This window comes from Drosophila mojavensis, unplaced genomic scaffold (assembly GCF_018153725.1).
Source record: "Drosophila mojavensis isolate 15081-1352.22 unplaced genomic scaffold, ASM1815372v1 contig_74, whole genome shotgun sequence".
In the NCBI taxonomy this organism is placed as follows: Eukaryota; Metazoa; Arthropoda; class Insecta; order Diptera; family Drosophilidae; genus Drosophila; species Drosophila mojavensis.
The window spans coordinates 22,367,304-22,381,300 of record NW_025318899.1 but is presented as its reverse complement, the minus strand read 5'-3'; the positions used below and the strand labels follow the sequence as shown (position 1 = coordinate 22,381,300).

Below are 13,997 nucleotides of genomic sequence, written 5' to 3'. Positions count from 1 at the left end.
ATAAACTAATTTGTAATTTTGCTTTAACATTTTAGTAAGCCGTTCATGATAAATAATTATAATGAATATTTTTCGAAAAACTCACAAAAACCTCGGATTAAAATGCAGTTCAAAAAGCTTCAACACATTTGCATTTAGGCCCAGAAGCACTTTGGGCCAACTTCTCTGCGCCATTAGGCCACTTCCTAGCCATTCGTTTCGGCTTTTGATCCCAACAAACCAAAACTGTCGCAGAAAAAGAGGAAAGAGAGAGAAAAATCTGAATTGTGCAACTTTGCGAGCTCACAATGGAGTATCGAGATTGCTCTGAGTGGATGGCCCGGCCTGAATGGCAGTGCGGTTGGCCATGCAAATAATAATAACAGTCGAATCGCCGAAATAACGGAGACCCAAACAAAAGTTAGACAATATTTTGTCCCTTTTTTATTTTCGCTGGGTTCCACTTGAGAACGTCGCCCCAGTTGCAAACTGTTTAAGTGTTTATAATTTGTACAAAGTTTTCAGCTGCCATTTGATTTGGGGCTGCCCCCAGTTGGGGGCTTGGCCAATCGGGCGACTTTTCAGCTTTGTGCCTCTGCTCGCAGTCGCAGCACTAACTGTTGATGGCCTTTTTATAGACTCACCTGCAGCTGCTTGACGCTCAGGTGTATTTCAACAGTTTTGTTTTCAATACAAAAAAGTTTGTGGGTCCTTACAATGTCCTTTCAACCATCCAGGCAACATTTTAAATCATATCAAAAGATGAAGATCACAATATCAGAATTTTCAATGTATTCAAAATATTTTGGAGAACTTGACAATGTTCTACAACTGAATATTTAATTTTTATCGAGACAAACTTATTTCTAATGAAATGTTAAAAACCATTTAAAAGTTATAGTTTTACACCTTCAAGTAATTCAATTGTTTCTTATAAGATCTTTTTAAGATGTGATCTATCCAAATAACAAATTTTACTTTTTTTATTTTTTTTTATATTTATATATATTATATTATTTATGTATATTATTATTTTTTTTATTATGTGTATATATTTTTCTATTTTTAATTATTTATACTTCTATATTATTTTAAAATTTTTATTAATCTTTTCTATATTATACTTCTTGATATTTCTTTTATTTATTTTGTATTTTATTATATTTTTATATTTATAGTAATAATTATTTGTATTTTGTATATTATTTTTTTTTTTTTAATTATTTTATTTTTATAGTACTTTATATTATTTACTATTTACAGTTGAATTAATTTAAATTATTTATGTATATTATGTTTTTTTTTTTTTTATTATTATTTTGTGTCTATATTTTTTTATTTTAAATTATTTATATTTTTATATTTTACAATTTTTATTCATCTTTTCTATATCATACTTTTTGATATTTATTTTGTATTATATTATATTTTTTTATTTCTAGTAATAATTATTTATATTTTTTAAATTCTTTAAACAAATTTATTTTATTTTTATACTACTTTATATTACTTACTATTTACTATTTACTATTTGCTACTACGAGCATAGTATTTACTATTTAATCCGTTAAGCTTCGCAGTTGAATTAACAGTTATGTGGATGGCATTGGTAAAGTAACAGCGCAAGAGAACGAAAGAGAGTGAGTTTTTTCCCCTATGTAAAGAGAGTTTCTGGCTGAGGAATGGGCGCAAAGCCTTCCTGCCAATTCTTAGCATACCACACAAAGAAGTCATGAATGATTGTCATAACCGGAAGAAACTCACAGCCGAGTTATCTAGAATATGAATGGCATCATTTGCAAATCGCCATGTCTGCTTATCAGACAATGCCAGGGCGCTGAAAATATTGACACAGACATTTATTGACAAAGGGATTTCATCAATTTCTAAAGCAAATATATCGACATCAAGAAATCTCTCGTCCCATAATCGCATAATCGGAATAAGCAAATTTTAAATAAACAAATTTGACAGTTTTCGAACAACTTTTATAAACAATTGTATATAAGGAAACAGTTCTTAAAATATTTATATAAACTTTTATAAAATCAACAATATAATTTTGATTTAGTTTAACTTTTGTTCAAGGTTCATTGCGGCAAATGATGGAAATACGGCGTGTTTTCGGAACGGGGTTGCCAAGGAACTTGGAATGCTCGTTGGCGAGGATTTCATGTGTGAAATTATAGCGCGCTGTGTGGCTCATTATGTAGAGCGAACGACGCGGCAACAGGAGATCCGCATAGAAGTTGTTCTCTAGCAACGCCGCTGGCTGCTGCCGATACGCGGTGTCCTCGGCGCTATCACTGGAACCGTTCTGCTGATACTTCTGAGGATCAATGCGAACCAGACGCATCACACTGTCGCTGAGCAAACTTATGCCGGAGATGGTGTTGCCGCAGTACTATCATAGAGATATACTATTAATTAAGGTATTCCTATGTGATTACCCGACGGACTTACGCGGACGCTGTCCACATGTGGCTTGATGACGCCGTCGGCGGCTAGATCCAAAATGTGCACGTAGGGCATGATGGCGCCATTGAACGCCACCTCACGCACACGCTCCAAGAGCTCACGATTTTTGGGATACCATTTCTTGCGCTCTGTCTCCCGAAAGCCATGAATCGCCTACACGAGAGTTAGCTTAACAAGAGCAAAAGTGTTTGGATCATCTGCCAATACTCACATCGTCCCAGTGATCAAACTCATAGCGCAGTCGGCTCATGTATGGCTCAATTTCCTCATGCAGCTGCTTCTCCTCGGCCTCGCTTATGAAATCTGGCACGATACGCATGTCCTGCTCAAAGTCTTTCCTCTCCGCTGATGGCCAGACGCCATGAAAACTTGTTAAGCCGGCGCTGCTTTTGGTTGCCGCAACTAGGTCGAAGCAATAAAAAATAATAAATCTGTTCATTGTTTATTTGTAAATAGCTACGTACATACCTGCACGATGGCATCGCCTTAAAATTTGTAGAATTAGTTCGCCACGATATTGAATAACCATTGTTTTGCAAAAGAAAGTTACACAAAACTTCTTTGCCCAAGTCCTGCGAACAGCTGTTCGGTTATTCAATAACAGAGCAACATTGACGATTTACCCAGCCCTGGCTGCAAGCGCGCAAAGTTGTTACGAAGTTATCGTTTATCGGTATTTGAAATAAAAAATAATCGAACAAAATAAATTAATTGTACCAATTAATACATTAATATTGACAAATTGCTTAATCTTAAATTTCTTTTTCTTTTTCTTTTATGACCTGTGAGCAAAAATTGTTTGGGCAGCACAAAAGCCGTTCAATCTATTTTATTGTATTACTCCATTTACGTGATACGGATTTACCTGCCACAAAATTAAAAGGGTTGCGAAAGAAAACAAACAATTTGTAACGCAATATAACAGCGATGAGGGTTGAGTGGGTGGTTGATTGGAGGCGGATGACTCTTCCCCTGCTGTTGCCGCACAGCAATTCAGCGGAATGTTGCTTGGCATTTTTTCAAGCAATTTGACGACCCGGCCACAAGCTGATTACATCAATGCAAATGTAATGGTGGGGTATAGGTTGGTGTTGGTGTTGGAGTTGGAGCTGGAGTTGCTGCAGGTTATAGGTGGCTGTATCAAATGGTCTTCGGTCCAGTTCGGTACACACTTATAACATTGCGAGTCTATGGTTCTATATATAGTGCAAATAGGCGCAGTATATTTCCACAGTAAAAAAGAAAGAAAATAACCTGACCCAAAGCTCTTTCGCTGCGCATCTGTGTATCTGGTATTGTTCATCTGTGCGCCAACGTGCGTTGGTGTGTAAATGATAAATGAGCGAAGCACTGTTGCCCGTACGTTCAACTGTTCCGGCACCTCAGGCAACGCCATCAACGGGCTATTAGGCGCTATTGTCCTTTCACGTTGCTTTGTTCGTCTTAGACAAGAGAAAACCTTCTCCCCGAATAATGCCATGAAATGTTGTTTCTCTCTGACTTTCCCCTTCCGGCAGGGTTATAAAACAGAATTCTTACAAAATAAAATGTGATTTATTTTTTCGTCATTAATACACAATTATAAAATAAGAGAATGTAAATATTCCATGGCTTAACTACGTTTAGATATTGTGTATTGGCTGACAATTGTAAATTAAGAAAATTACTATAGATTAACATAAGAACACATATTTCAAAATGTTTAACTAGGATTAATTAAAGCATAAAGCTTGGGTCAAGTACTTAACAGTTTCTAATTTCGGATATAACTGTCTAACATTATAAACTTTATCAAACATAATAATTGTACTTCTAATTCTACTTGTAATCGAGTTAACTAATTCTGTATGGGCTTTCGAACACGCTTGTGACTCAGCGCCTGGGCCAGGAGCATACGCTTGTGCTCCAGCTGTGTGCAAAGCCCAAAGGACTGCAGAAACGATTCCTTTGGACTTTGTGCTTTGGCTTCGCTGTTTACCTGCTGCTTCTTGAGGCGCGCTCGCTCCAGAGCCGCCTGCAAATGAAGGCGACTGGCATTCACTGCATCGCTCTTGCTGGCATCCTCAGATGGCGTTGTCTTTGTTGCTTGTTTGCTGCTTGATTTAGGCGGAGCAACAGCTGGAGGAGCTGCAGCACGAGAAGGGGGAGCAGCTGGAGCACGAGCAGGGGGAGCGGCTGGAGCACCAGCAGAGGGAGCGGCAACAGCAACTGCATTCACAGCGCTTTTCTTTCTGCCGCTAGTTGTCGATTTTGTGGGCTTTGTGACCTCCGTTTTGGTGCCTAACGAGTTCTTCTTGTCTGCGTCGATGGTGAAGTATTTGCGAAGCAATTGGTTCTCTGTGGGCCGCTCTGTGACGGTATGCGGCTTGAAGGGCAACAGGCTCTTGGTGCAGACCAACGGGACAATAGCTTCACTGACCATTTCGCTGATCAAATCGCTGTTGGGCTGCAGCTGTTGCTCCGTGAAGGGTAAACAGAAGTTCTCGATGTCCTCTTCTAGACGAATCATCAAAAATTGGCACTCTGCATTGATCTGATGCACAGTGTCTTCGATTTCGAGTAGGTAATTGTTTTTAGTCTCGGGATCCTTCAAAATAATGGAAAACATAAGAACTTGAAACTGGCGTGTTCTAATCGGGTGTGACCGGTTAGTAGATACCCCGGAACTTGTGCATGTGCGAGTATCGATATAAAGATATTGTACAATTGATATAACGTAGATAAGTTAGAAATTGTACTGTGGACTATATACAAAAATAAAATCTCTAATTCTCTAGATTTTAAAGTTTTCGAGATTAATGCACTCTCATGGAAGGATCAGTCCCGTCGTCTTCGAAGTTTCAGAATTATTTTGAAAAACTATTATATCCTAAGCTCTATACTTGTTGTTCCAGGGTATAACAACAACAATAACAACTTACGGCGTCTGCTTGCCCGGCAAAGACATTTGTGATTGTCTGCAAAAATTAGAGAACATAATGTGAAAATCTATTATGATTAGTCAAATCGTGCGCTAACAAAGAGTACCTGATGTACGGAAAGATAGTTTTTCATAGCGCGCTGGCAATAGATTATGTCGTCGAGTAGTTTGGTTGGCATCTTGTAAAATTGCTTGAGGTAATATTGAAAGAAACTGTGCGCGCTGTGCATCGAATTGGCTTTGCGCATTTTGATGAGGAACGCCGTGATTATCTCGTGACGTTCCTTGACGGAGAAATCGTTAAAATTTATGGATTCCATTGGTAGTAAATAAATATCAGCGCATTAATTTCACTTATGTTTTGATTGTGTATTTTGATGCTTCTTTTGCCGCTAATTTATGCCCAGGGTTGATTGGCATCGATAGTTCAACACGTTTTCCAACACTGAATCGCTCTTGTGCTTCTGTCTTGCTGATTTCGATTAGTAAGCGGATCTTGAGCGTTAAATTTGAAAGACAAGTAAATGCTCAGGCAGAAATGTCGATTATATATTTATGCATAATATCACGTGGCTGTTTATCTGAGTGAGGAATTATTATTAATATTATTAGAAGGCCACTTTTTTCTACAATTGAATAATAGATTTTATTTTATTTTACTTCTCTGAAGTAAATTTCAAATCACAGTGTGGAGAAAAATATATATTTTTTTAATTTATAAAAAAATAATAATTAATTTTTAATTTTTTGCTATAAAAATTATAATCGTTGCGGTCCCTGGAAAAAAAGGAAAAATAAATCGTTTACACTTTTAAATTAATTAGCCCAACAGTCTATTAAAGTAATGATAATATTTTAATAATTATTGGGAGTCCCCTTTTCACAGGGCGCCAGAGGCAGAAGAAAGGGCGACATACTTTCCTTTTTTTCATTTTATATATTGTATTTTTTTTTTTATATTGGTCCCTTGCCGCTTATCATTTTGCCTTAGATATTCCTGAGATATCCCACGCAACTTAAAGGCTTTTCAGCGTCGGTACGTTTAGTGCCAAAGTTTTGCCTGCGACGCAGAAACCACAAAAGGGTCTAACCAATACCACTTCTCCCCTGGACTAGTCAAGGCATAATCTCCACAAGGCTTTGTCGTCGCCACAACAACAAAACGGAAAAGCAAAACTTTAACCAGACAACACCACAAACAAGCAACTTAAATCTTACAATAAGCTCTGCCATCCCAGTCAGAAATACGATCAATAAAGCTAACTTAAAGCTCAAACTCCTAACTCATTGATTCACGGCAATGGCTAAGGCGTTGTACGGCCATCAGTTAGTTTAAGTTTATACTAATTGGATGTGTTTTGCTTGAAAACGATTTTAAATTTATTTATTTTGTAGACCTAACCTATCTAAAAAATCATGTGAAACATCTGAGAATATCTGGCAAAAATCACTAGAAAAAATCTCATCTAATATTTTATTAATTCTCATTAGAATTAGCTTGTCACATTAGATTTTTCTACTCCTTGCACCCTTAAAAGATTTTTTTCATATCACAAGCACTTTTAATAAATTGAACTATAAAATTAAGATCTATATAAAAATCGAGTTCATTAAAAACTCTAAGAAATCAGTAAACAACTTTATGAAAAGATGAAGAAAATATTTATTGAATATTATGAAAGATACAGTTTGATATAATGTAGTTTAAGTATTTATTTTATAGGGTACATACATATATACCATTTTTAAGCTTTTTAATTTTTTTTTTTTTTTCATACGCTTGTGTCAAAGGAAAGTTGAATAACAAACATAAACTGATTTTTGTAAGGGAGTTCAATCCTGATTTAGTAAGGTCTTGAATTGGGTTATCCAATTTCAAGATTGATAAAGTAGTGGCATAAGAAACAAGCGAGTGTCTAAATCAGTTTTCCCTTTAAATTTTTTTCCGCGCAATAAGTACCATATTAAGAAAAGTAGACAAAGTTTCATTTTTTGTTGCTTTGCAGAGTTTTACCGCTGAAGTTCGCGGCGCACGTCATCTTGGGCTTCGGCATGGGACGCACAGGCTTTGAGTCGGCTTTCAGATCGATTGCCATGACACTGGAACAAATCTGCTCGATATCATTGCTCGAGCGATTCGAACTGCTATTGGGTTTGAGAAACCTGATGCATATTTGGAACCTGCGCATGTCGAACTCCTTGCCATAGAGCTTGTACATCTTGATGGTCTTCTTGACGAGCGAAGCTCGCATCTTCAGATCGCTCACCGTCTTGATGAGGGCTGCAAGTGCGATCTCGCAGCGGCTGTGCTCCAGATAGTAGCCATCCGTCTGGCAGCTGCTGATGATGGCCATCACCAGCTCGGCCAGCGGCTCGTTCAGTACTCTGGCCAGCTGCGGCATATCCTCCTTGGCGAACACCGCCCCGGCCAGCGGAGTGAGCACAATCTCATCGCGCTGCACCAGATGCGGCACCAGCTGGCAGTACTTGGCCACGGCCAGCAGACTGGCCTGCTTGAAGGTCAGCTCTAGATTGCCGTCTACCAGGCTGGGTTGATTCGGCGGTGCCGGATTTCGGGTGTGCAGCACTATGGTCACCCTGTTCTTTATTAAGTAACCCTGGGCGTTCTTTGTCTGCAGCGACATTCTCTGAATCTCATCGAGGTTCTTCGCTTTGGCCTCTTTGGCCTCCTTGCTGTACTCGAAGATCACCTGCTCGGCGAACCGGCGACTCACTGTGGCATTCGCATAGCTCGGCTCGGCACAGAAGTCCGGACAGATCTCAGTGAAAGTTTTGATTAATTTTTGAAAATCAAAAATAAATTTTGGCTTGGCGGTTTCACTCATTTTCTGCAAGGAAATATAGAACTTCACATTATATAATATTGAGTTTTTCCTTATATTATGTTTCTAGTGAAGAATTTATGCTTGAAGAAAAGAAAGCAATAGGAGAGAACGTAAACGAATTCTATATCTTCTCACATTAAATAATAACAATAAAGGACACATTCAACTGATTTTCACTCTATAAAAAAGGTATAAAATAACCTAATTAGATGAGACTACTAGTCATTATAAATAAAACTGCTCTTCTTGCGCAGTTCTCAATAGTTCGCTGGGTCGGAGGAATCTCTCTCTCTCTATATATATATATATATATATATGTATGTCCATCAAAACTGCCTACATCGTACATCAACAGAAATCTTGCTAGTTGTGCGACGTTGTGTGCTTGTTTACAAATGCATATGAGCTTATGTGTGAGTATTTGTATGTTTTCCAGCTAAGCTCGAGTTCCGAAACTACATACAGTATTTCTACTGACACACTGAAGGTTGTCGTGGAAATCTCTTTAAGGAATGAATATTTCCACGCTATTTTCACAATATAAGTTTAAGTAATCTGCATTTTTTTCTCTTTTAAACAAACTACACTCACACATGTACCATATTCAGATAAAATATGCATATACTCGCATTACACATTATCCATATATATATATATATATATATATATGTATATTACATACATACATATGTATGTTTACTAAATATATGTACATAGCACTTCGAATCAGTTATATATCTGTAACGAATTGAAATATATTGAAATTGTAATCTTTGTTTACATTTCTTTTGTTCTTCTAAAGACCGACAGCGGGACGTCCGATATCCCAATGCTTATGCCTTTGCTTATAATCACGAACTGAAGTTTGCCCGAGTGCGGCGCAAAACAAAAATCAAAATCGGTCAAGTAATGAGTAAAGAGACGATATTCGATCCCGCCGCGTATCTGTGTATGTGTGAGTACGTGAAGAGTCTCGCCAGGGCTGCAGACTGCAGTAGTTCGAGCGATTCGATACACGATAAAGCACCCAAACCATATAAAATATTATATGTATAATTTGTTGTTGTATGCAAAAAGTTGTACAGAAATGTTGCAATTAATGAATGAAATTATATAACGTAAGCTAAAAATAAAATAAAATATGAATGGATAATTACAAAAAATTAAATTAAAATATAACAAAATCGAATTAGTTGGATTTCGTTTTCCTATTAAAGAAACTGAACAATTATGATTAAATTTTTTAACTTTTTAATATCTATGTTTAAAAAAAAAAAAAAACTTTTTAGGTGTAGAAAATTGACTAGAAAATAATAAAATAGACTAAAAGTGTAAATTAAATTTAGTTTGAGTTAGGTTTTTCGTTCAACAATTATAGTTTAAGGAATTATGTTTTTAAGTTTAGATTTTATAGGTTCCCAAAGTTTTTTTTTAGGTGCTGGTTGAAATCAGCTTGAACGTTCCAAGCTGAAGGCCCCAGGTGCCAGTGCTGAATATTTTAATAAGTTTATAAATATTAACTCAATGTATAATAAATAAATAAATAAAGTATTTCAAAGTCGACTACTCCTCCAGCCTATTCAGAGACGATGGGCGTATACTTACACATACAGCTGTGAAAAATAAAAGCATTTTTTGAAATGTATAAAACCGTTGAATACTTTTATAATATTGTTATTTGTTGCAATTATTTTTGCTTATATAAAAAATAGGCAGATCAATACACTGATAAATGTATCGAGGAGAACTTCTTAAACTTTGCATTTGCAAGTGGTGCTAATTTGTTTTTCACAGCTGTATGTATTTGTCTGACTCATATAATAATATGAACAGCTTACTATTAGAAATACTACTTTACGCAAGCATAGTACATATATAAAATAATTTATAATAATGTCATCAAGCAGTAGCAACTTTGTTCTTTGGGAATTTAAATACAGTCATACTAGCTAATAAATTAATCTTCATTTACATACACATTGTAAAGATTATATAACAAAAATTATATCAATAAGTTACTATAACAGTATAGTATAGTATATAGTAATAGTTTAAAATACAATTAGTAACACAGTGTGTTCTCTGTATAAAGAGTTGCAATCATTTTGTTGTTGTTCTTTATTTAGTGGTCAGGGAAAAGTGTAGAATATTGTATTAAGCCTGATAAGCGCTGAAAAATACAAGACAGTTAAATGGTAGTCATAAAAAGTATTTTCTACTGGGAACTCTGCAGAAAGTGCGGTCCAGGATGGAGCTACGCATTTGCATATGCGTGTGTGGGTGGCTCCTGGTTATTGAGTCGCCGAGCTGTGGGCTCTGATCAATTTGCATATGAAATGCTTGTCGCATATCCGTAGTATTGATATTTCGGAATGCCAAAAAAGCAAAACACAAAATGGAATAGCAAAATAGCAGCGACAACAAAGGGAATGGCATAATGGACAGCGAGTAGGGGGGGAGGTGGGGCTTACACATATATCGCCAGCTGACAAGTGACACTTTTTCAAATTGAATTTTTCATTGGCCCCGGACGGCACAAGGGGTGACAGGAGAGGGCGGAAATTCAACAACCGGTGACCAGACAAGTGCTTAGGATTGAGTTATGGATGTGGATTCGGATGTGACTTGGAGCTGGCTGGGGCTTAGCTGTCAGCCCGATCAAGTCGTCTGTTATGGCTGATATGTGACAGAGCTCAGACTGACACACTCATACACAGAAATCCATTTTGAGAACTAAATCAACAAATCAACAACAAATTGTGCATTTTAGATATGATCAAAAATCGTGCTAAGCCAAACCCCTTAATGGAGCCGGACTATAATGTCATACTGATGCCGATAATATCGGCGGTGCTGTTGTCCTACAATCGGCCCGTAAGCTTGGACGAAATCGTCGATGGAGTGATACAGTTGCTCAGTTCCCAGCGGGAGAAACATAGCTCGCTCGTCTCCTCAAGTCTCGAGGTCACGTCCGATTCGAGCTATGCGCATATTGTGCCTGCACACAGAAGGAAGAGATGAGTGTGTCCTTCCGATGCCAATCGATCGATCATAGTGATTATGGGTTTTTGAGAATATAACAAATTTATTGACATTTCGAAATATAATAAAAATGGGGGCATTTAGTTAGGCAACGCGATTTCTGTACATATTGACAACCCTTTGACATCTTGGATAATTGTATAGTTTTTGAAATTATTAGAGGCATTGAATAAGAAAAATATATATTTTAAGATTGATTATATTTGATTTATGAATATTGTTCATTGGAGAAATTCATCAACTCCCAGTGAGAGCATCTGGCTGCTAATCCGGTCCAAGTAGTCAAAGTCTTCCAAAGGCTCTAGATATGAGCTAAGCCGGTCCAAGTAGTCAAAGTCTTCCAAAGGCTCTAGATGTGAGCTAAGCCGGTCCAGGTAGTCAAAGTCTTCCAAAGGCTCTAGATATAAGAATGAAGCCATTTCGCTTTCCAGGTTGCTGCTTGAAGGTTGCTCATATATCATCTCCAGTGTGTCACCGCTGAGAGGATCATCCGCAGACCTGACAATGCTGCATAAGACGGCGTCTATGCTCTCACCTTTGGACCGGCTCTGATCGTCTGCACTTGGCTGTGAGGGCTCTTCACCTGCTGCTGTGTCGTTTCGCTTGGAGTACTTGACGTAGATAGCGTACTGAGCCGCGTCATAAGTCTTGCCATGCTTGGCATAGAGCCGCATGGTCTTTTCGCGCAGCTTCTGCCGCTGGACGGCTGCAGGAACTGTCACCTCAAGGGCGGCCAGTGCAATGTGGCACTGGCTGTGCTGCAAGTGGAAGCCGTCGGTCTGGCAGCTGCTGATAACTGCCCTGACCACCTCGTTGGTGTCCACCCTGCGCTGGAGCAGCTCTGTCAGCTCGACGGCAATTTTCGAAATGTTTTGTGGCAGAAAGACAGCGCGAGCCAGTGGGGTCAAGAGCACCTTATTTCTTGGGTTATATTCACCGAGCAACCCGGTGCACAGTTTGCTGACTGCCAACAGGCCAGCCTGCTTGAGAGTAAGATAGAGCTTCTTGTCGTGCAGCTGCGGATTAACATTGACCGGGCGCTGGAAGGTGTGGGTGTAGATGTAAACGCTTGTGCCCTCATTAAAGATTAAGCGCCACATTTGGGCTGATCCACTCTTCTTAATGTGCCACATCTTGGGCCCAAGTTCGAAGAGCACTTTGTTGGCAAACTTCAGGCTCTCCGATTTGTCAGTTTGATGGGTCTCGCCAAAGTCCGGGCAGATCTCACTAAAAGTTGAGCACAATTTGTTGAAGTCAAAGCCGCTTGCCATTGTTTAGCTGCGCAGTGAAATATGAGAAAGGAAACACAATAAAGTACTTTATTCCATTTGTTTACCACTGTATAAACATAAACACACATATACATATATATATATTCGACTGTTTACATTCATCAGCACAAATTAGAAAAAATATTCTTGCCTTGTGAAGCCAAAATCGATCTTTCATTCCTCACTTCCAATATCCAACTGACTGACTCGTTTGCCACTTCAGGCTCCCCGAGTCGTATAGGACGAGAGGAGAGTGAAATGAGTCTCAAAAGAGAAAATTAAATGAATACTCTCTCGGATATGATTGAGATACAAAACAGAGTCGAGTTCAATATATCAAACTCTATCAGCAGCTAAACTTCATATTTTGTTTATATTTTCGAGTGAAAAGGCTTATGTGGAATAAGGTAAATAAATACCATTGTATAGCTAAAAGAGATATTTTGTTGTCCCAATTGGACACAGCAGATACCCTGTAGGCATATGATTCGACAAACAGTGAGCTCTGAGCTCCTAATAATAATTTATATAATTTTCGATAATAAATAAAGATTACTTTCTATTTCATTCTATTGGATAATAATACTGCGATCAAAAGCTGTTGATTCATAGATAGTGTTTATTTTTATGGCATATGCCAGTCAATAAATAATAATTGTGTAATTCAACATCCATATATCTATACTATAAGGGAACAATATCTACTCTATAAATACATTAATTATTAAATTAAAATTAAATCAACATTTCGATTTTTAATGCATTCTATTTATTATCATTCGACAGAATTGTTTACTACCAACTGCTAGTTCAGATAGCTTCCAAGGAAACATTCATAGTCTGTCTAGCCAGACAGCTAAAATTGGATATTGATATGCTTATGAATTATAATGTGAATATATCAAATTCTCCCTTTCTATTGTTTTAGTCTCTATTAGTCAATTCTCCTTATATAGCTAGATAAGCTATGTATTAAAATGCTGGCTTTCAGATCACAAATAAACAAAATAAATGAATTAAATAATTAAGGATGCAAATCATTTTCTATTTCTATTTCAGTTATTTTCCATTTATATTTTTTTTTTGTCGTATTTGTATTTAATCTATTTTCAACATATGTACAACACAATATGAGGAGAGTACAGTAGGATATTAGAAAATATTAGAAAACTTTGCTTATACATAGAGTGAGAAATCAAAGGAGAAAAAAACTTAAGAGAGCTACAGTAACAATATCTCAAAGGAGTAAATATTATGCTGACATGTAGACTCTTTACAGGGTATCATGTAGTCAGGCTTAACTAGGCTCTTAACTAGATCAGCTTTGTGTGTGTATTTCATATTTAGTTGCGAGGGCATAATCGAATTCGGAAGTGAGCCTGTTAGCAACAAGATTATGCATTTCCGAGCGCACATGTTGATATTTTGCCACTTAGCAATTGAGTGTGTGTATGTGTGTGT

The 13,997-nt window shown here is 37.3% G+C and overlaps 5 protein-coding genes across 6 annotated transcripts; 1 reads left to right on the top strand and 4 right to left on the bottom strand.

Moving 5' to 3' along the window:
- Positions 1 to 1,945: 1,945 nt before the first annotated feature.
- On the bottom strand, positions 1,946 to 3,059 carry LOC6583332 (alpha-ketoglutarate-dependent dioxygenase alkB homolog 7, mitochondrial). 2 transcript variants are annotated; one of them, XM_002008966.4, is made up of 4 exons: positions 2,926 to 3,059; positions 2,669 to 2,859; positions 2,443 to 2,610; positions 1,946 to 2,383 (listed from the first exon to the last, which is right to left on the bottom strand). In XM_002008966.4, the coding sequence occupies exons 1-4, from the start codon at positions 2,984 to 2,986 to the stop codon at positions 2,063 to 2,065; spliced, it is 741 nt and encodes a 246-aa protein (XP_002009002.1). In that variant the 5' UTR covers positions 2,987 to 3,059; the 3' UTR covers positions 1,946 to 2,062. The 2 variants fall into 2 exon arrangements, with proteins under 2 accessions (XP_002009002.1, XP_032587411.1); XM_032731520.2 differs by having other exon boundaries at positions 2,922 to 3,014.
- A 933-nt stretch (positions 3,060 to 3,992) lies between these two features.
- LOC6583331 lies at positions 3,993 to 5,985 on the bottom strand. Its single transcript, XM_002008965.4, has 3 exons — positions 5,485 to 5,985; positions 5,379 to 5,414; positions 3,993 to 5,044 (listed from the first exon to the last, which is right to left on the bottom strand). Exons 1-3 carry the CDS (start codon positions 5,695 to 5,697, stop codon positions 4,295 to 4,297), a joined length of 999 nt encoding a protein of 332 aa, XP_002009001.1. The 5' UTR covers positions 5,698 to 5,985; the 3' UTR covers positions 3,993 to 4,294.
- Positions 5,986 to 7,016: 1,031 nt separating this feature from the next.
- LOC6583330 lies at positions 7,017 to 9,114 on the bottom strand. Its single transcript, XM_002008964.4, has 2 exons — positions 9,005 to 9,114; positions 7,017 to 8,226 (listed from the first exon to the last, which is right to left on the bottom strand). Exon 2 carries the CDS (start codon positions 8,221 to 8,223, stop codon positions 7,363 to 7,365), a length of 861 nt encoding a protein of 286 aa, XP_002009000.1. The 5' UTR covers positions 8,224 to 8,226; positions 9,005 to 9,114; the 3' UTR covers positions 7,017 to 7,362.
- A 1,777-nt stretch (positions 9,115 to 10,891) lies between these two features.
- LOC6583329 lies at positions 10,892 to 11,467 on the top strand. Its single transcript, XM_002008963.4, has one exon. It carries the CDS (start codon positions 10,996 to 10,998, stop codon positions 11,242 to 11,244), a length of 249 nt encoding a protein of 82 aa, XP_002008999.2. The 5' UTR covers positions 10,892 to 10,995; the 3' UTR covers positions 11,245 to 11,467.
- On the bottom strand, positions 11,431 to 12,852 carry LOC116804387. Its single transcript, XM_032731710.2, has 2 exons — positions 12,688 to 12,852; positions 11,431 to 12,543 (listed from the first exon to the last, which is right to left on the bottom strand). Exon 2 carries the CDS (start codon positions 12,534 to 12,536, stop codon positions 11,487 to 11,489), a length of 1,050 nt encoding a protein of 349 aa, XP_032587601.1. The 5' UTR covers positions 12,537 to 12,543; positions 12,688 to 12,852; the 3' UTR covers positions 11,431 to 11,486.
- Between the last annotated feature and the right edge of the window lie 1,145 nt (positions 12,853 to 13,997).